At 52.2% G+C, this 19,533-nt stretch overlaps 1 protein-coding gene and 1 long non-coding RNA gene across 2 annotated transcripts in view; one reads left to right on the top strand and one right to left on the bottom strand.

Moving 5' to 3' along the window:
• Positions 1 to 1,930: 1,930 nt before the first annotated feature.
• The window catches only part of LOC124093021 (uncharacterized), a 31,479-nt gene continuing 13,876 nt past the window's right edge, over positions 1,931 to 19,533 (bottom strand). The window contains exons 4-5 of the long non-coding RNA XR_006851826.2: positions 13,040 to 13,167; positions 1,931 to 3,198 (exon numbers count right to left, since the gene is read on the bottom strand). This is a non-coding gene — a long non-coding RNA (uncharacterized LOC124093021). The remainder of the gene's footprint in view (positions 3,199 to 13,039; positions 13,168 to 19,533) is intronic.
• CUNH11orf86 (chromosome unknown C11orf86 homolog) lies at positions 6,544 to 8,158 on the top strand. Its single transcript, XM_046445786.2, has 2 exons — positions 6,544 to 6,896; positions 7,408 to 8,158. Exons 1-2 carry the CDS (start codon positions 6,594 to 6,596, stop codon positions 7,501 to 7,503), a joined length of 399 nt encoding a protein of 132 aa, XP_046301742.1. The 5' UTR covers positions 6,544 to 6,593; the 3' UTR covers positions 7,504 to 8,158.

Genomic DNA, 19,533 nt, shown 5'->3' with positions numbered 1-19,533 from the left:
CCGCATTCCATCACTGCAAGATAACAGAACAAAGGACAGGAATGCGGGAAAGCTGAAAGTAGACCTTAGCTATAAAAGAGGGAAGACATCGCCCTTCCATGGATTCCACCTCTTGGGTCCCCTTCTTCCTCCCGGGAGAAGTCTTTTGCTGTCTTTTAATAGTCAACTTTCCACTCTACCCTTGCCTCCGCGTGCCTCTCTGGCATTATACTTCTGCCTCCGGGAAGCAAGGACTCGTCACCGGTACACAGCGGGAACACTGGAACCTGATTGTACAGCCAGCTTCTCCGGGCCCTGCTCAGACCTGACTTTGCGGTGGACTTGCCATGGGGCCTGGTGGTTGGTGCTTCTCAGCAAGGCAAGTCTGGGGCTCCCAGGAGACCTGCCCAGCTCCATTCTACAGATGAGGAATCAAGCTATTTGGAAGAGTTCAAGAGCGCCTGAGTTACTGGCTCTGCCTCCCTGCACCTATTGAGCTCAGGTTCTCTGCCACTCAAAATAATCCTTCCCTAATTCTTTGGAATGCTGTCGCAATTAAGCACAGCCACATTCAGGAGGCCCTCGGTGCAGTGCCTGGCACGGACAAGTGCCCAGCACCTGGGAGCTTTTATAACAGTGTTTAAGTAATAGTGTTATTTACCATTCACTTTGATTTCTCCAAGTGATAAGGTGTCCAGGTTCTGGCATTGAAATTAACAGCCTGGTATTCCAGCTTCCTGTGGGGACATGAAAACTGAAAAACTGGACACGTTTGGTACCATTGTTCTGAACTAAAAGAAAGAGGGCACCAAATTACAGCATATTAGGAGTCGCTCAGGCAAAGAGCAGAGATTCATTATTGCTTGAACATACGCAAACAATTTTAAATTAAACATGTATGTCTGCAAGCACTGGTCATATTTTCAAGGAGAAAATCTAATGGCATTAACCATTGGGCTCATAGTGTAAAGGTCGATGGAAAAGCTCCGTAAACTCAACAAGCCCAAACAACCATTTATTAGCAGGACCATAGCGACCAGTCGCAGAGGAGAAGGGAGGAGAGAGAGAAAGAGAGAGAAGGGGAGAGGGGGAGAGGGAGAAAGAGAGAGGGGGAGGGAGAGAGTAAGAGAGGTAGAGTAAGAGAGGGGGATAGAGAGGAGAGAGGGGGAAGAGAGGAGAGGGAGGGGAGGGGAGAGAGTAAGGGTAAGAGAGTGAACATGAACAGGGTGTTGATATTTATGGGCTCAATGCAGGATGAGGAGGAGCAGGGCGAGTGGGCTGTTACTTCTTCATTGGCTGAGAGTTCCTGACACTTCAGGGATGGGAGGTGCGCCATTCACAGGGATTGGAGGTGACTGTTCGGTTCGCGCGCCATTCAGTGCGTCATGGACCTGAGCTCCCGGAAGAGAAGCAGTCTGGGCACCATCTTTACCAACTCATAGTTCTGTGAATACCCAGACTTCACCCTCAGAGGGTGGAGCACAGTTCATTTGCTGAAGACTCCCCGTGCTGGCCAGACTCAATAGGGCTGCACCCCAAGTCCATCCCAACTGTGCCTCTGTTACTTCATCTGAACAATGGGGTAAGGCTTCTGAGTAGAGGCCATGCTGCTTTCCTGCTGCCCCCCCAAGGCCTATCAGATTCTCAAAGGCCTGGAGATGAGCTTCATGTCTGACTTCCCCAGGGCAAACCTGGCATGCCAGGCTCTGGCCATCTGCTCCACTCTCACCTCCACCTCCTTCGTGCCTGTGAGGCTGAACCACCACCACCACCACCTCCTTGAAGAAGCCCACCTGGATTTGTTATGCTTGAATTCAATTCGGGACCCCCAAAAGACCACTAGAGACCACCAGAGACAAAGAGATGCTTATTGCAAGCTAGCTCGGTCCTCCGCGCGCACACACACAGCAACTGGTGACACTGAGAGGCCCGGAGCCCAGGGTTTGCAGCAGTTTTATACACTCTTTGGGGAAGGCAGGGTCTTCACATATATCATAGCATCTCTTAGCAAATCATCACCCACCGCGGGAAAATCAAACAACAATTCTAAAACATGATTAGCACATTCAATGGCAGGAACAAGTTGGGTAGGGGTGTTTGGTTAGTACAAGAGGGGGATTCGTTGAACTGATTGGTTTAAGCTACGAGGGGAGTACTTGCTGAAATACATGGTTTCCCAACATGTTATCAACCACCATAAACTACTGGGAGGGTCATCTGGCATCCCAGGTATTTTCCCTGTCCCATGCAGATTGGTGGCTGCTAGGGGTTGCTATGGGTCCCCACCTAGCCTGATTGAGTCAGGGACATCCAGCACAGCAGATCTCTCCTGTTATTTGCAGATAAAGAACTCAGCAGGGTGGATATGTGCCTCGGAGTGCTCTGTGGGTCTTTGTCTGAGGTAGAGGCTGGTTTTTCAGATTCTCCTCAAGGATGCATCCTCCTGCACTTGGCCTCTCCCAAGGCACTTCCTTATGTGTCTGAGAATCCCTCCTTTTCCAGGGCAGAGATTCTACCCGCCTCACTCTTGGGCCTCACCCAAGGTCTTGTGCACAGTGTGCAGACACAGATTAACGTCACTGGCTGCCTTATGAGAACTGTCTGGGGAGCCTGCCCCTGTCTGCAGCCTTCTCCCATCACCACAACCTTAAATGGCATCCATCATTCAGGAAGTCGATACTAGCATGTGTCATTAATGTCACACTTCTCTCCCCACATTTAGCTCTCTCTGAAGTAGGGCTGCGTGTTCCCATGAGTGGGCGACAGGTATTCTTTCTTAATGGGTGTAAAACAACGCCGCCTTTCCGTTGGTGCCATCTAATCCCCATTTAACAGCTGAGAAATTGTAGGGACATGAAGGTAAGCCACTTGCCCAGGCCTGTAGCTCGTTCCTGACAGGGCAAGGCTCTAGACTCGGGCACGTCATGGGCCGGGAATGAATCCTTGTTCTGCGGGGTAGGCATGCTCTCCAAGGGCCCGGCCACTCCAGCCTGCTGGTGTCCACATCCTTGTGTGACCCCCTCCACCGAAGCCTTGATGACTTGCTCCTGAGGAACAGAAGTGATGGACGTCCCCTCTGAGACTAAGCCCGGGGAGACTCTGGCTCCAGTCTTGCTCCCCATCTCTGGTTGTCCCTTGCTTGCTTTGATTGAAGCCAGCTGTCACATTGTGAGCTGGTTTTGGAGACCCAGGGGTAGGCAGCCAACAGCCAACAATGACCTGTGAAGATAGAATTCTGTGTCATGGCAGGAGTGAGTCCAGAAGGTCATCCATCCTGTGGGACCCTTGAGAGTAGTCCCACTGAGCCACGGCCAGTTCCTGACTCACAGAAACTGTGACATAATGTGTCCTGCCTGAAGCCACTCAGTGTGTTGTAAGCCTCTAAATGTCATTTAAGCTATCAGGTTTAAATTAAATCCATGGAGGGATTAGCTCCAGAACCAGCAAAAATACTCAAAACATAGTGCTTAAAACCAAAGGAAGGGGGCTGGGGATGTGGCTCAAGCGGTAGTGCGCTCGCCTGGCATGCGTGCGGCCCAGGTTCGATCCTCAGCACCACATACAAGCAAAGATGTTGTGTCCGCCAAATACTAAAAAATAAATATTAAAATTCTTTAAAAAAAAAAACCAAAGGAAGGGCTGGGGTTGTGGCTCAGCGTAGAGCGCTTGCCTACCATGTGTGAGGCCCTGGGTTGGATCCTCAGCACCACATAAATAAATAAATAAATAAATAAATAAAACAAAGGTACTGTGTACAACTAAAAGAAATAAATATTAAAAAAAGGGGGGGGGTTGGGGTTGTGGCTCAGTGGTAGTGCGCTTGCCTAGCACATGCGAGGCCCTGGGTTCGATCCGCAGCACCACATAAAAATAAATAAATAAAACCAAAGGAAGAGGAGAAGGAAGCAATACATTTTGGTCCCTTGGCCTGCACTCTTTGCCCCAGGAGTCGTTTGTCACACAGCCATGGACAACTGATCAATTCCGATATTTAACACCAAGTATTCACTGTGTTGGGTACCAGGGCCACAAAGAGGGAAAAGATTTTACTTTTGAAGGATGCCCAGTCCAGTGGGACAAGGCGTGGGTGTGATTGGGCTCTGGTGAGTTGCAGAGGGGACTGCCCACCTGACACAGCCCAGAGGGGTCAGCAAAGCCTTCTGGCAGGTGTCACTCACAGAACCAGGTGTTGAAAGGTGAGCGAGAGCTGGCCAGGTGAAGAAGGCTGGAGGATGGGAAGAGAAGGACAGGAACACCTATTTTCTCCTTGTCCTCAGTGGATGGGGGAGATTATTTTAAGACTACGCATTTAGCAAGAGGGCTTGATGGGAGCCATCCAGCCCTACGCTTGCTTCTCCCAGCCTGTGGGTCAGCAAGCTCCTCCTGGCTCGGGCTTCAGAGAGAGCAGGACGTGCAAGAATAGCACCTCCGAGGCCAGGGCCACAGAGATTCTGTGATGGCTTTGTTGCCTTGGGACCAGGGTCAGGGTGGCCTGTGGGTTAAACACTAGGAGTGTGGGCAGGGCTGGGATAAAGATGCCTGGGATCCTGTCAGAATCAGCATTTGGGACAGACTGGGGCACAAGGTCCATTCTCTTTATAAGTTCCTTGTCTTAGCTCCTCAGTCAGAGCTGAGTCTGTCAGACATTAAGACAGGCTTTTCCCAAGGATGGCCCAGAAACTCAGAGGGAGGAAAGAAGGCCAGGCCAGGCCCTGGGGGGGAACTGTAGAGCAGAGCCAAGGGTCACAGCCAGCACTTCCCTGACCCAAGTCGGGCAGCTCTTGCAGCAGCCTAAGCATGGAGGAGGCAGGGGCCCGGCTTCTGGTTCTGCCTCTGCTGCTGACCCAGGGGCATGGCAGGGCCGGGGTAGGGACAGACCGTAGAAGCTTGTGCTTTAAAGCCAGGCTGATCCACTGGGAGTCCAGCTCTACCATTTACTGGGCATGCTCTCTGGACAGTGCTTGATCTCTGTGAGCCACAATTTCCTGGTCTGTAAAATGGGATGATAAACTAAGCATGCTGGCATACCCCTGTAGTTCCAGCTACTGGGGAGGAGACAGAGGCAGGAGGATCACTTGGGTGTAGGAGTTTAAGGAAGACCTTGTCTCAAACTAACAACAGCAAAGGATAATAATGCCCACCTCATAGGGCTAGCATGGTGTTTAAATGAAATCCATGGAGCTCTTGAACAGTGTAAATGCTCAAAATGCTCAAAACATAGTGGACAAAACTAAAAGGAGCATGGCCCGACGTGGGAGATCCCTCCAGCTCTCAAATTCTATAATTCTCGGGAACCTGCTGGCGTAACTTGGGACCACTCTCTCTTTCCCCTGTCTCATGAGAAAGAGCTGCTACTGGTAGTCTCGCTTGCAGAGATGTCCACATTCTTGATTTCGTCTCAGTTTTTCAAAGAACCCATTTTACAGAGGGCAGACAGTCCAGAAGGGGACTTGCCCCCAATGATCAATACCACCAACTCATTTTTATTGAGCACTTGCTGTGCACCAGACCCTGTGGGACACATTTAAGCCACAGAACAATTGCCTGAGTAGCTCTGTTACTGAAGTGGGGGCTCATGGGTCACAGAGCTTTAAGCGCTGAAGCTGCAGTTTACCCACAGGCACTTGGTCCTCGGTCATGGCAGCCCAGCTCTTAACCTCTACACTGTGCTGGAATATTGGGGCAGAGTTAGGCTTGGAAGAAAACCAGGCCTCCTGATGCCTGGCCTAGAGCTGTTTCGCTTTCTCTTATTCTTTAACTTTTTTTTTTTTTTTCCCTAATGTGGTAAAATACCCATGTTAAAAGATTTACCATCTCAGCCTTTTTATTCTTTATTTTTTTCAGTTCTGGGGATTGAGCTTAGGGTCGCTTTACTACTGAGCCACATCTCCAGCCCTTTTCATTCTTTGTAAGGGTCTCCCTAAATTGCTGAGGCTGGCCTCAAACTTGTGATCCTCCTGCCTCAGCGTCCCGAGTTGCTGAGATTACAGGCGTGCGCCTCCACGCCCGGCTCCATCTCGGGCAGTATTTGAAGTGGATGGCTCAGTAGTATTGCATTCATCCACAATGTTGTGCAACCAACCTCCAGGGCCCTTCTCATCTCCTAAAACTGAAAATGTATAACCACTAAACAATGAACTCTCCATTCCCTCTGCCTCTGGTTGCCAGCAGCTGCCATTCTACTTTGTGTCTCTATGAATATGGCTCTTCTAGGTTGGAGCTGCCCTGACTCATAAAAGCCTGTCTCTGCTTTGCTCTTGAGTCATCTAGAATCAGTGTCCTTGAGATGCAGGGACCTGGACAGCCAGAGCCCCGCTTAGAGGAGGCCAAGCTTTTCCAGGATGGGTGGTCAGGGAGGGTTGCCTGGAGGAGGAGGAGGAGAAACAGACGGGAAGATCCAGGCCTCGGGTTTACACTTCTTGTTCCAGAAGATGAGGAGGTGGTGGGGAGTGTGACTCAGGGGTGCTCGGCCCCTGTGGCCTGCCCTTTGGTTTATGACAGCCACCTCAGCAGCAATAACCTTTGCCCCCAGGTGAGCTCCTGTCAGATGGGTGGAGGCCCCAGGCCATCCTAGAGGGCCAGTGGCTTGCCCAGAGGCTGAAGTGTCCAGAACCATGGGAACAGGGCTGCGCAGCCAGTCCTTGCGAGGACCCCGGCACTCCTACGGGAAGCTCCAGGAGCCCTGGGGAAGACCCCTCAAGGGCCAGCTCCGCCGGGCAGTGAGCCTCAGACAAGGGCGTGAGAAATCCAGGTCCCAAGGCCTTGATGGAGGGACAGACGTGCAGAAAGTCCCTGCTCAGAAGAGCCAGCCTGCGGGGAGCGTGGAGGACACGGAGCAGCTCTCGGAGCAGCTCACGGAGCAGCTGATCCAAACCCCGCCAAGAGGCTGCCGGTGGTGGCTGAGGCGATGCCAACAGGTACGGGCCAGCGCTGAAGGGCTGAAGGACGGGCGTCATGGAGCGGGCAGCGGGGGCGGCCCAGGCTCCCAGGTGGGCGCACAGCAGGCAGCGGACCGGGAAGACGCACAGCTGCCCCGGAGTGAGGCGGGAGCGAGCTCCCGGGGGGATGGCGGTCCAGAGGGTCCTGGAGGCTTCGTTTGGCTTAGTCCCCTGGGCACTGGGCAGTGGCTGAAAGTTTTAGGATGGGGCTGGGTGGGGTCATGGTCAGAGCTGTTTTAAGATGATCAGCGCGACATTGTCGTGGGTGGGTGAGTGGAGCAGGAGATCGGCCGCCTCCTGCCCCTTGAAGAAGGGGAGAACCGGACCCTGGGGCGGGGGGCGCCTCCTCCTGCTGCGGAAGGGTCGCCGGCGGCGGCGCTTCTCTCTCTGGGGTCTACCGCCACCTCGCGGCTGTGGCTGGAACAGCACCAGAAGCCCCCAGCTTGGCCGTGGGCCCTGGCCGCTCATCTCCCCTACCTTGGTGTTCCAGCAGGTGAGGAGGAAGTGGGACAGCTTTGTCACCAGCATCCCCAACGTGACCTGGAGTCGGCCGGCCTCCCCGAAGCTCCCACTGGACAGCAGCTAGAGGTGCTGCAAATAGGGTGGACCTTGCTGCGCCCCACGGGACTTGCCTCTTCATGGCTCTCTGGACGGCCCGGCCTCTGTCACCAGCTCTCGGGAGCCCCCGTGTTGCTGTCCACCTGGGCTCTGTCCCTCCCACCCCAACCCCAGCAGAGACCCGGTGGGGCTAAGGAGAAGGCTCGGCCTGCCCTTGGACCAGGAAGCTGTGAAGGTTGGGGAACCTGCTGGGAGTTGGGGGTGTTGGGCCCCAGCCCCACACAAGACCTGTGCCCCCTTCAAGACAGAGCTCGGTGAAGCCAGACCCATGGCTGAGAGGCTCTTGGACACCACCCAGTCTCAGGGACGAGCTCCACCTGCCCTTCCCGTCAGTGGTGCTGGGCCAGGGCACTGGTGTCCCTCACAGACGGCGAGCCCTGGAGCGCAAGGACCGTGTCTGGACGATCCTCACTGTTGGGCACTCTGTGACAGAGAGGCCTGTGACCACGTGTTGCCACATTCCGGCCTCACGGTATCCTGATGAAGGAAGCAGGGAGGCCTTCCTTCCCATGTGACAGAGGGAAACTGAGGCAGGGGGATTCATTGTTTGGGGGTACCTAGCCCCACACTGCACCCCCACCCGGTGCCCAACTTTGGGGTTGTAATAAAGACGCTGAGCTGAAGTGAAGGTTTGGCCAGCTGACTCGCACAGGTTCCGAGCCTCTCCCAGCCCCGTGAAGCAGGCTGGGCCCAGAGCCCGGGCACTGCTCTCGGAGGCTCAGAGAGGTGAGGAGCTCTGCCAGGACCACACAGAGGGGGACACTCTGACTCCAAGAGCCTGAGTGCTTTGAGACTGCATTCCCTGTGGGGCCCCTGGGGCTCTCCAGGACCGAGCAGGTCTCAAGTCAAAGGTAAGGGAGCAACCAGGCATTCTGGCCCAGGGCCCGTTTAGGGGTTGATGAGGTCCCCCCAGAGAAGTGGGCTCCTCAGAGCCCAGAACCCTGGCAGGGTCATTCAGGAAGAAGAGAGGTTCTAGGAAAATGTCGTCCCAGACAGCCAGTGGGAGCCTGGCTCTGAAGCCAGACTGTGGAGCCACTGAGCACAGCTGTAGTAAACTCCAGGTGCCCCTGCTTGGCCCCTTCCTCAGAAGCACTGGGGGTGCCTCCAGGAAACCCCAAGACTCCAGGAAGCAGCTGAGTCCACAGCTCTGAGCAGCCCTGTCAGTGCCTGGAGGAGGAGCAGGCCAGAAGGGAGCAGGACTTCTCGACCTCTGGTCTCTGCCCTGGAGGCCCGACTCGGCCTCACGTTCCTCAGAGACAAGCCCCGAGGTTCTCCTGCTCAGCATGTCCTGTGACCTCCTGTCCGGTTCAGTTCCACGGTGGTGGGCCTGTTCATGGCGCAGTGCCTAGCTTAGGCCTGGCACTTAGTAAGGCTCAGTAAATGATTGTTGAGTGAATGAAGGAGTGGCTCAAGGTCACTGGTGAGTGGATGGCTGAGCTGGACCTCTGGCTCTGGGTCTGGACTCTCCCTCTCAGGCAGAGTACTCCCTTCCTCAGTCTCACCAGCAAGCCATCGACAGGAAGCTCATTTCTGGGGCCCTTGGGATAGCCCCACCCACCCACCTGCACACAGGTGGGTTGTAGCTTAAGATGGCCCCAGTCATCCCTCCCATCTCCACTGCCTTTTGGCCTTGTCTGTCACACGTTTAGAGACTCTCAAAGGCCTATGTGTGAAAGATTTAGTCCCCAGGGTGGCATTCTTGAGAGATGATAAGAACTTTGAGAGGTGGGGCCTCACCGGACATTCTTAGGTCATTGAAGTTGTGCCCCTGAAGTGGACTGTGGGACTCCATTCTCTTTCACTTTCTCTTTGCTTGCTGGCCACAGTTTTGCTGTGTCCTATCATGATGCACTGCCTCACCACACAACCAAAGCAACAGGGCCAATCTAGAACTTCCAAAACTGTGAGGCAAAAAACACTCTCTCTATGAGGTTATTATCTCAGGTGTTTTGTGATAGTAACAGAAAGCTGACAAACACATTTCCCATCAAGAGCACAGTCTATTTTCCCTCTCCTTGAATCTGGATGAGCTGTGTGACCTACCTGAACCAACACACTGTGGTGAAAATATCCAGGGCTTCAAAGTCTAGGCCTTGATAGGTTTTGCAGGTCCTACCTCCTGATCCTGATACTACCTCCTGCTCTTCCTTCCCTGGGAAGCCAGCTGCCTGTTGAGAAGGCCAGGCTGTCCTGCTAGAGAGACCATGTGGAGGTCAGGGGCCACAGGGAGCAGGCCTAAGGCAGCCCCACAACCAGCACCAACACCAGTCCTGTGAGACCCCAGCCCAGATCCCAACTGATGGCAGCCTGAGTTGTTCCCACTGACCATAGAACAGAAAGATCGTCAGCTGGGCCCAGCCAACCCTCAGTGTCGAGATGTAAGAAACCCTTCTGGCTTTCAGTTTGGGGTCATATTAGAGTCCTAGGGCCGCTATGACAAATGACCGCAAGCTGTTATTAAAGCAACAGAACTGTATTCCCTCACAGTTCCGGAGGCCACAGGTCCCAAATGAAGGCATGGTCGGGCTGTGCTCTCCCTGAAGGTTCTAGGAAGGCAGAATTCTTCCTGCCCTTCAGCTCCTAGTGGCTTCCCCCAATCCCTGATGTTCCAGGCTCCGCCTCTCAGGGCATTTTCCCAGTGTGTCTATGTCCATGTTTCCCTCTTCTTTTAAGGACACCAGTCCTACTGGATTTAGGGTCCACCCTCATCCTGTCTGACCTCGTCCTAACTTGATAACCTTTACAGACACCCTGTATCCAAAAAGGTCACACTCAAGATTCTAGGTGGGCATGAACTTCGAGAGGGACAAGTTCAACTTGGCGGGGGTGGGTAGTTAGAGGTGCACAGCAGCTAACCCAACAGCCTGGCTGCCGCCACAGGGTGTGACCTTTACAACAGCCCTCTGCCAGGGCCGCGGTGGGTGGGGGCAGACAGTGTTGTTCAGTGGTTAGCCACCGCCATGGAGCCAGACTGCAGGGTTTGAATCCTGACTCTACCAGTTGGTGGTTTGTGATCCTGGGAAAGCCACTTACTATCTCTGCCTCAGTTTCCTCATTTGTAAAATGCGGCTGATAGCAGCAGTTGGCTCCTAAGTTCATTGTGAGCAGCCCATGAACGCACGTTGCCTAGAGCTGTCCTGAACGGAGAGGAAGTGCCCTTCCGATCTTACACACTAAGGCTCATGTGTTTCCAGGACTGGGGAGCTCGCTCCTGATCAAGCACCCTCTTCACATGTGACCTCCGCCCTCCAGGAGCTCCCAGCCTGGCTGGGGGGCAGACAGACGGACAGATGGCCACTGCCCTGCTCCGAAGCAGAATGAAGTGGATGCTCGCTGGGCAGCGCAGGGTGGGAGACTCAGGGAGAGGCCCTGGCTCCTGAACTGGCGTGACGGCCTGGCTCAGCCGCACATCTTCCCCGGGGTCCTGAGAGCTTCTGCGGGGGAGAAGCCACGAGCAGGAGGGTAAATGGGGCCACTCGGCTGCACTAATGGGGAAGCAACGAGGCGGGCAAAAACCCTGCGTCCTGCCTCTCCAGAGCCATGGCTGCGGACTCGGGCTGGAGAGGCCCCTGGAGCCCAGCAGATTCAGTGCATTTACTTCACAGGTGAGGAGACGGAGGCAGAGCTGCAGCTCCCCCAGGGCTTCCCCTGAGGGAGTCAGGAGTCTGCTGGGTGTGCAGCCTGTGAGGGAAGCCAGGGGGCTCAGGCCTGGGTGTCCAGCCTGAGTCCAGCTGACTCTCTGAGTGACCTGGTGTGAACCTCCGCCCTTCTCTGGTCTTAATTCTCTCTCTGCAAAGCGGGATGGTGCTCTCCTTTGGGCTGAAGGTTAGATAGGATGTGCTGAAGCCTTGCAAGCTCCACGGAGCCTTATCCTGAGAGAGAATACCTCATCTCCGCCCTCATCAACAAGCTGGAGGGAAAACTGCAGATGGAGGCCAAATTGCCTGAGTTCAAATCCTGGTTCTATTGATTACTAGCTGGGTGACATCAGGCAAACTGCTTAACCTCTCTGTGACTTGATTTCCTCTGTGACTTGACTTCCTCGTTCAATAAAAGTAGCAATCCCTCCTCACAGGGTTTTGTATTCCCCAAGTTAACACATGTAAAATAGTAGGGCAGTTAGTCAGCCTTTCGTTCTCAGTAGCCAGTTCTAGGGAGTTTTCCCCATGTGATCTTGAGCAGGTCTGCTCTCTGAACCTCAGTGGCCTCCTCTGGAAAATGGGGGTGTTAATAATAGCCGCTGGCTCGAGGAGTCTGGGGGATGAGACAGGCCAAGGCACATGCTGTGCCGAGCTCGGAGCCAGCTCAGGCAAGCGCAGGCTCAATGGGAGACTGGGGAGGCCTGGCACCGGGAGCCCAGCGTGTCCTCAGCTCACCTTGGCTGCGCCTGGCCTTGGCAGGGCTGTGGGCGGCAGAGAGGGGCCATCGGGATCCAGGAAAGTGGGCTCAGCCTCAGACCAGATGGTGGCCCTGGGGCCTCCCAGGAGGTGGTCTCACTCAGTGCCCAAGTGGGAACGGGAGCAGGAGGAAGTCACCCACCCACTCCTCACCTTGCCTCCTTCCCCCTGCGGCTGCCTGCCGCCGGCCCTCCAGGCCCCTCCCAGCCTGGCCATGTCTCCCTTCTCTGAGTCCCAGGCACAAGCAGTAGATCCAAGCGTCTTTGGGCAAGTGTCACTCAGAGAGCTTCAGAAAGGATGAGGCAGAATCCTCTCCCCAAAGCCCAGCCAGGTGACAGCCCTGAGAACGAATCCCCACCCTGCAGCTGCTCAGGGTGCAGATGTGCCCTGAGGAGGGCACAGTTGGCATTAGGATGTGGGAGACCCGAGGAGGCTGCCTGAGGAGGGGGCAGCAGAGGGAGTGGGGGGCTCACCCCAGTGGGGGAGTTGGGCAGGGTGTGACCAGTGGGGTGCACAGAGCCGGCCAGGGACAGCAGGACCGTGGAAGAACAGGAGTGGCACAACTCTCACTGGGGGATAACAGGGAAGACAAGGGGTGGGACTTCCGGGATCACGAGAGCTTGAGCTTCACCTGGGAAACCCCAGGGAGCCTGGCAGGATGGCGGCCACTCCAGAAGACGAGGACAGGCAGAGAGGCCCAGTGGGAGGGACCACAGACCTGTTCCTGTTTTACAGACACGGTCTCAAGACCCAGAGGGAGGTGGGCTTGGCTGGGCCACGCACAGTGAGGTGACCCGGGCTGGGCGCCCCTACCCCAGCCCACCTGGAACCCCGACGTGCCTCCGCCGCCTTCCTTCCTGCTGCCCAGATTCCACCTCCCCTGGGGCGCCCGGGCCGAGGAACGCTCAGGCCTCCCTCCCCAGCCGAAGGCCGCGGCCTGATGGTGGGCAGGGCAGCCGGCTGCGGGCCTCGGGGGGCCCCTGCCCCTACTATGGCAGCACGGGGTTGGCCTGCTGTTGGGGCCCCGCCCGGCCTTGCCCCTCCCCGCCTACTTCTGTTCTCACTCCCCCTGGAGCCAACCCCCCCCCTCCTTGCTCCACATGTCACCTCCTGGAGCACAGACACCAGTTCAGAAGAGGTCCCGTGCCTGTTTCTGAACCAATTTCTCTGACAGAGACAACAGGAGGCTCTCAGTGGTCAGGTCCGAGTTGAGTCCCTTGGCGGCAGAGTGGATTCTACAAAGAAAAGGAGAAGCTGTTACAGGACATAGAATAAAAGGCCTGAGGTCACAGTCCCCACCCTTCCATACTCCTCTTATGCATCACCCCCACCTGAATGTCTAAGAGGAACTTTGGATCCCAAATGTCCCAAGCTCTTCTCTGTTCTTCTGGCCCAATGATCCCCACCTCATTATGGCGACTCCAGTCCCAGCCCAGCAGAGCCGGGCACCTCCGTGTCAGACTCTTCCTGTCCACTACATCCCCCCCTGCCCCCCGCCCCCCCCCCCCGCTGACCTGTCCACCCCTCTTCAAATGCATCCAGACTCAGAGCTCATGGCCCTGCACTAGGCAGGGAGAACCTGAGAACTGGGCTTCCCTCTGCAGTCTTTTGAATTTCCCAGCATGTGTCTTCCTGACCCTGACCCTAAGCAAGCATCATTCATCCGCTCAGCAAATGAGTGCCAACTTCTGCTCTGGAAGGACCTGGGAGCCCTGAGCAACCAAGCCTCAGCCCTGTACTGCTGCAAACCAAAGAAAAGATGCCCAAGAAAGGACTTGGACATGCAGAGCACTGAGCGACTTGGTTACAAGCAATATTTGCAAAGTCAAAATAATATAATTAATGACTTTATTATCCCCCGAATCATGTCGTAACTATTAAGAGGGCAGAGACAGAAGATCCATATGTTGGGGGCAGTGTGGAAACAGGAGAGCTAAATCTTCACCTCTCAGAGTCGGGAGTCTCAGGTGAAGTTCTAATATGCAGACCCAAGGACTCGCAATGCAGGCATGTGATCTAGGATTGTGGAGGTAAATCCCAAGGAAACAGGAGGTGCAAGGCCTCCCCTGGGGGTGCAGTGGGATAAGGCCAAGGGCCACAGATCTTAGGCCATTTGATTTTTTTTTTTAAGAGAGAGAGAGAGAGAGAGAGAGAGAGAATTTTAATTTTTAGTTCTCGGCGGACACAACATCTTTGTTTGTATGTGGTGCTGAGGCTCGAACCTGGGCCACAAGCATGCCAGGCGAGCGCGCTACCGCTTGAGCCACATCCCAGCCCTGGCCATTTGATTTTTAAAACGAAGCTTTGATAAAAATAAAAATGAAATGAAAAATAAATGGAATAGATTTATAAATTACTTATGAGGTTATGACCTCGGGACTACTAGGAATAGATGTCTTGGAAATAAGTCTTCTAAAATCATTTCAAAAAGTAACCCAGGGGCCTGGGGCTGGGGCTCAGTGGTAGAGCACTTGCCTAGCATGTGTGGGGCACTGAGTTCGATTCTCAGCACTGCATATGAATAAATAAATAAATATAAAGACCCATTGACAACTAAATATATATTAAAAAAAAAAAAAGCAACACAGATTGATTGGCAGACTTGGAAGGTGATCTAGATATTCATGATAGAGTATGTCACTGCAATTCTTCCTGAACCCGAGGGTCATGGAGGAGACCTCTCAGATGCGTGTGAACAAAGTAGCTCAGGGTGGAAGGACACGGTATCATGGTATTTGCAACCTGTTCTCAAATGATATGGGAAAAAATTTTGCACATAGGCATGTATTTAATTATATATATGTATGTAAAAGCATGCACACTGGAAAGCACATGTGGGAACAGTCGGTGACTCAAGGTGAAGATTAGCCAGAGTTCATTGTACAGTCCTCACAACTTTTTATAGGTTGAACATTTTTCAAAACAGGATTTTTGTTTTTGTTTTTTGGTGTGAGGGATTGAACCCAGGGGTGCTTAACCACTGAGCAACATCCCCAACCCATTTTATATTTTATTTCGAGACAGGGTCTCACTAGTTGCTTAGAACCTTGCTAAATTGCTGAGGCTGGCCTTGAACTTGTGATCCTCCTGCCTCAGCCTCCGGAGCCACCTGGATTACAGCCTGCACCACTGCACCTGACTTCAAAATAAGTTTAAAAAAAAAGAAAAGAAAAGAAAAGAAAAAGCAATCTGATCACATCACTAAGGAGAGGCGAGCAGAGTGTGCCCCTCCCAATGGAGAAACAGCTCCATCGTGACATACTCTTGCCCCCCAAATTCACAGCTGTATTTTATCAAGCTTTCAGATCCAGCTCCCAATTTACAAGGACCCTGGGGACAGAGAGCATGTTCAACTACACCAGGGGATGGCAATCAGCCAGATGCAGGTGGTGGGGGCCATCCCCAGTGTTTATCCACAAATAAATTGCCAAGAAAAAAAAAAGATGGACTGGGAAATCCTAAGAAATGTGAAAAATTAACCAGTCACAATGCATTAACTTTATTTGGACACTAATCAAACAAAATGAGAGGGAAGGAAGGAAACAAAGAAAGAGAAAATACTTCTGAACCATGAAACACTTGGGACTTTGAACACTTACCAGATATTTGATATCATATGAGTATTCTTTCTTAGGGGTGAAAATCCAGCACTGGGTCCATGGATTTTGCACCTATAGATTCGACAACTGGGGGGTTAACATATTGGGGAGGGCTGTGGGTGTGGCTCAGAGGTGGAGCGCCTAGAGTGCATGATGCCCTGGGTTCCAACAGCAGCACCATAAAATTGCATCTAGACTTTTCTTTCTAATCACTGTTCCCTAAACAGGGCAGTATAACAGCAATTCGCATAGCATTTGTATTGCATTAGGCACTGTACATGATCTAGAACTGAAGGATACAGGAGGAAGTTCTTGGGTTCTACGCAGATACTAGGCCATGTTACATAAGGGACTGGGCATCCTCAGACTTAGCTCTCTGCTGGGGGTTCTGGAACAAATCCCCCAAAGACACTGAGGGGCGACTGTAATAGTTACATTAATAAAACTTTCCTTATCTTTTAGGTTCCTTTTGCATTTTGTGGATGGCATGACGCAGTGTCTGGGATTTGCTTGGGAGGTGAAGGAAATGGATGAGAATATAGACAAACAGGACCAACCCTGAGCTAACGCTGCTGAAGCCGGGGGACAGTACTGGATAGACCCAAGGTGCCTAATTTTGGCACCAGGAATTGAACCAGGGGTGCTTAAACACTGAGCCATATCCCCAGCCATATATATAATATATATAATAAAATATATATTTTATTTAGAAACAGGATCTCACTGAATTGCTTAGGGCCTCGCTAAGTTGCTGAGGCTGCCTTTAAACTCATGATCCTCCTGCCTCAGCCTCCCAAGCCACTGGAATTACAGGCATGCACCACCGCACCCAGCCTCCCTGGATACGAGGCTTGGGGTACAGGGTGCTGGCAACAACCTTGTTAGACGACTCCCAAAGGGCTCTGTCTGACAAAGACCTTGCTAACAACCATTTTATAAAATGCGTCTGGGCTGGGGACGGAGCCCAGTGGCAGAGCACTTGTGTAGCACGTGCAAGGCCCTGGGTTCCATCCTCAGCACTGCAGGAAAAAATTAAATATCTCCCGGTCTCCAAACAGGGATTGCAGATTACTAATTTGTTGTTGTTGATGATCGCGTCCCAGTTCAGATTTCGCCTCCATCGCACACAGAGGGCACATGCTGTCCCAGTAAGAACTCAGTTCCCGGAACTCATGGCCACAGGAGCCAGCGGGGATGTCTGGGGTTCCGGCCAGTCCCAGCCGTGGTGGGAGGAAACAGTGATCCTGTATATTTGGAAGTCTGTGGGTGGTGTTTATTTACTGGGAAGTCTGGGTCACTTCCCCTGTGGGTGCTAGAAGCCATGGTGGCCAAAGGACACTGGCTGGAGGAAGATCAGGCGTGGGCAGCTTGAGGTGGGGACAGGGTAGGCGAGCAACAACCACAGACTCAGTGGCCTGGCCAGAGGGAGGGCGCAGCAGAGCCACCGCCTTGCTGAGCGGACTCGGCCAGCGTCTCTGGACTGCAGCTCTGTGCATAAGCAGTTATGTCCAGGGTCCCACACACGGGGCTGTGAATCTGAGTCTGTCTCTTGCCAGGTCTGGTGTGTCTGATGGCTGGAAGACTCTCCTTTCTCATCTATGAATGGAGACAATAACAGGACCAAGGTCATGGGTCATCCTGAGGAGCTGGGAGGGGATGCACGGAGGCTCTCGGCACAGGGCTCCGTGTTCTAGGAGCTCTCACTATAGAGGGTCTGCCACTGCTGTCACTTGCTGTCCCTAAGGTACAGAGATCCAGCTCCAAAGAGACTGAACATATCAGACTGCTGTACCAATGACACCATAACATAATTAAACGATAAAACAGAGCTGGGCACGTGGCACACACAGCCACAACTTGGGAGGCTGAGGCAGGAGGATCGCAAGTTTGAGACCAGCCTCAGCAACTTAGATTCTGTCTCAAAAAAAAAAAAAAATTAAGGGGCTGGGGATGTGGCTCAAGCGGTAGCGCGCTCGCCTGGCCCGGGTTCGATCCTCAGCACCACATACAAACAAAGATGTTGTGCCCGCCGAAAACTAAAAAATAAATATTAAAAATTAAAAAAAAAAATAAGAGACCTGGGGACGTAGCTCAGTGGTGAAGCACCCTGGGTTCAATGTGCAGTACCAAAAAAAAAAAAAAACTTGTAATGGAGAAGCCTGATAAATTCTATCAGGTGATCAAGGTCAATATCAACAGTTAATGGCACTTTTCCTCTGTGATCTTCCTCCTTCTCTTAATCATGAGAAAGACATCAGACAGACCCCAGCTGAGGGACAGCCGTGGTGGCACATGTCTATAATCCTAACATTTTGAGAGGCCGAGGCAGGAGGATCATGAGTTCAAAGCCAGCCTCAGCAACTTAGCGAGGCCCTAAGGAACTCAGCAAAACCCTGTCTCCAAATACAATCCAAAAATGGCTGGGGATGTGGCTCAGTGGTTAAGTGCCCCTGGGTTCCATCCCCCAACCACCACACACACACCAAATAAAAGCTATTTAAAGACATTAAAAACTGTCAAGTTCATAAACAAATTTTAAAAAGGAAAGTCTGAGAAACTGTCACAATGAAGAGGAGCCTTAGAGACATGATAAGTTTGTGATGTAATGTCCTGGGACAGAAGAAGGACCTCAGGTAAAAACCGAGGACATCAGAATAAAGCCTGGGATGCAGCAGTCACATCTCCATGCTTGCTCATTAGTTGTGACAAGTGTACCACGCTCGGGTGGGAGGGGTTAACAGGAACAGGGCAGGGTATGGAACTATGCACTGTCTTCCCAACTTTTCTGTGAATCTCGAGCTATTTTAACTTAAAGAGTATTTAAAAAGAAAACAGCCAGGCTCAGTGGCACATGCCTGTAATCCAGTGGCTCTGGAGGCTGAGGCAAGAGGATTATGACTTCAAAGCCAGGCTCAGCAACTTAGCAGACACTAAGCAACTCAGTGAGACCCTGTCTCTAAATAAAACACAAGAAAGGACTGGAGGGCTGGGGTGTGGCTCAGTGGTAAAGTGCTTGCCTCCCATGTAGGGGGCACTGGGTTCCATCCTCAGCACCACATAAAAAGATGCTGCATCCATGTACAACTAGAAAATGTTTTTTAAAAAATACAGAAGAAGTTCAAAAAAATAAAGCAATTAAAAAAAAAAAAGAAAAAGAAAATAGCTGACAGTACACATGCCCATGATAAAAATTCAACTTTTAAGTGAAATGAGAGTTTTGGAAAACTTGTGTCTCCCATCATGTGCCTGAACTCTCCTAACACATGAAGACTTCTCTGATGAATTTGATGATGATATTAACAAATCTGATGTTTCTTGATCTAGTATATATGGGATAATCTAATTTTCCAACTTTAAAACTATATTGGTAACTCAGTTAACCAATATTTTCCATGTGAACAATAAAGAAATTTACATATAAAAAACAAAGAAAAGAATGAGCACTCCTATAACTCAATTTAAAAAAAAAAGCCCATTAGGAAAATGAACAGAAGAAGAACATAATGCACCCCTGAAGAGATGGACAAGCTCTGTAACCAAAGAAACAACCCAATCAACATCAAAGCATAATTTTTTAACCTATCTGATTGGCAAAATTGGAGCATATTGCTGGCATCCAGGTGCTTAGGGAACCGGGGAGCATAGGCAGGAGTGGCGATGGGCATAACTTTGGAGGTGAAAATTTGGCCATAACTTTCAAGATAAAATTGCATGTGCCCGGGGCTGGGGATGTGGCTCAAGTGGTAGCGCGCTCGCCTGGCATGCGTGCGGCCCGGGTTCGATCCTCGGCACCACATACAAACAAAGATGTTATGTCTGCCGATAACTAAAAATAAATAAATATTAAAAATTAAAAAAAAAATTGCATGTGCCCAGGGTGTTGGTTACAGCGTTATTTGTAATAACAGAAATCAGAAGCAACCTTGGTGCATCAACAGGAGACTAGAGTAAAGATACCCAGGTGGCCTGCAGGGCCAAGGGCAGCGCCTCCTGAAATGGACC

The sequence above is a fragment of the Marmota monax genome, unplaced genomic scaffold (assembly GCF_021218885.2).
Source record: "Marmota monax isolate L192 unplaced genomic scaffold, Marmota_monax_Labrador192_F-V1.1 WCK01_AAM20220418_F8-fsc00038, whole genome shotgun sequence".
Taxonomy (NCBI): domain Eukaryota; kingdom Metazoa; phylum Chordata; class Mammalia; order Rodentia; family Sciuridae; genus Marmota; species Marmota monax.
This window is presented reverse-complemented; position numbering and strand designations above follow the sequence as displayed.

What these genes read in the sequence shown, in the direction of transcription:
- CUNH11orf86 (XM_046445786.2), top strand. Translation starts at nt 6,594, where the DNA reads ATGGGAACAGGGCTGCGCAGCCAGTCCTTGCGAGGACCCCGGCACTCC. An exon ending in GGCTGAGGCGATGCCAACAG is followed by an intron (nt 6,897 to 7,407) that starts GTACGGGCCAGC and finishes TTGGTGTTCCAG; the next exon opens with CAGGTGAGGAGGAAGTGGGA.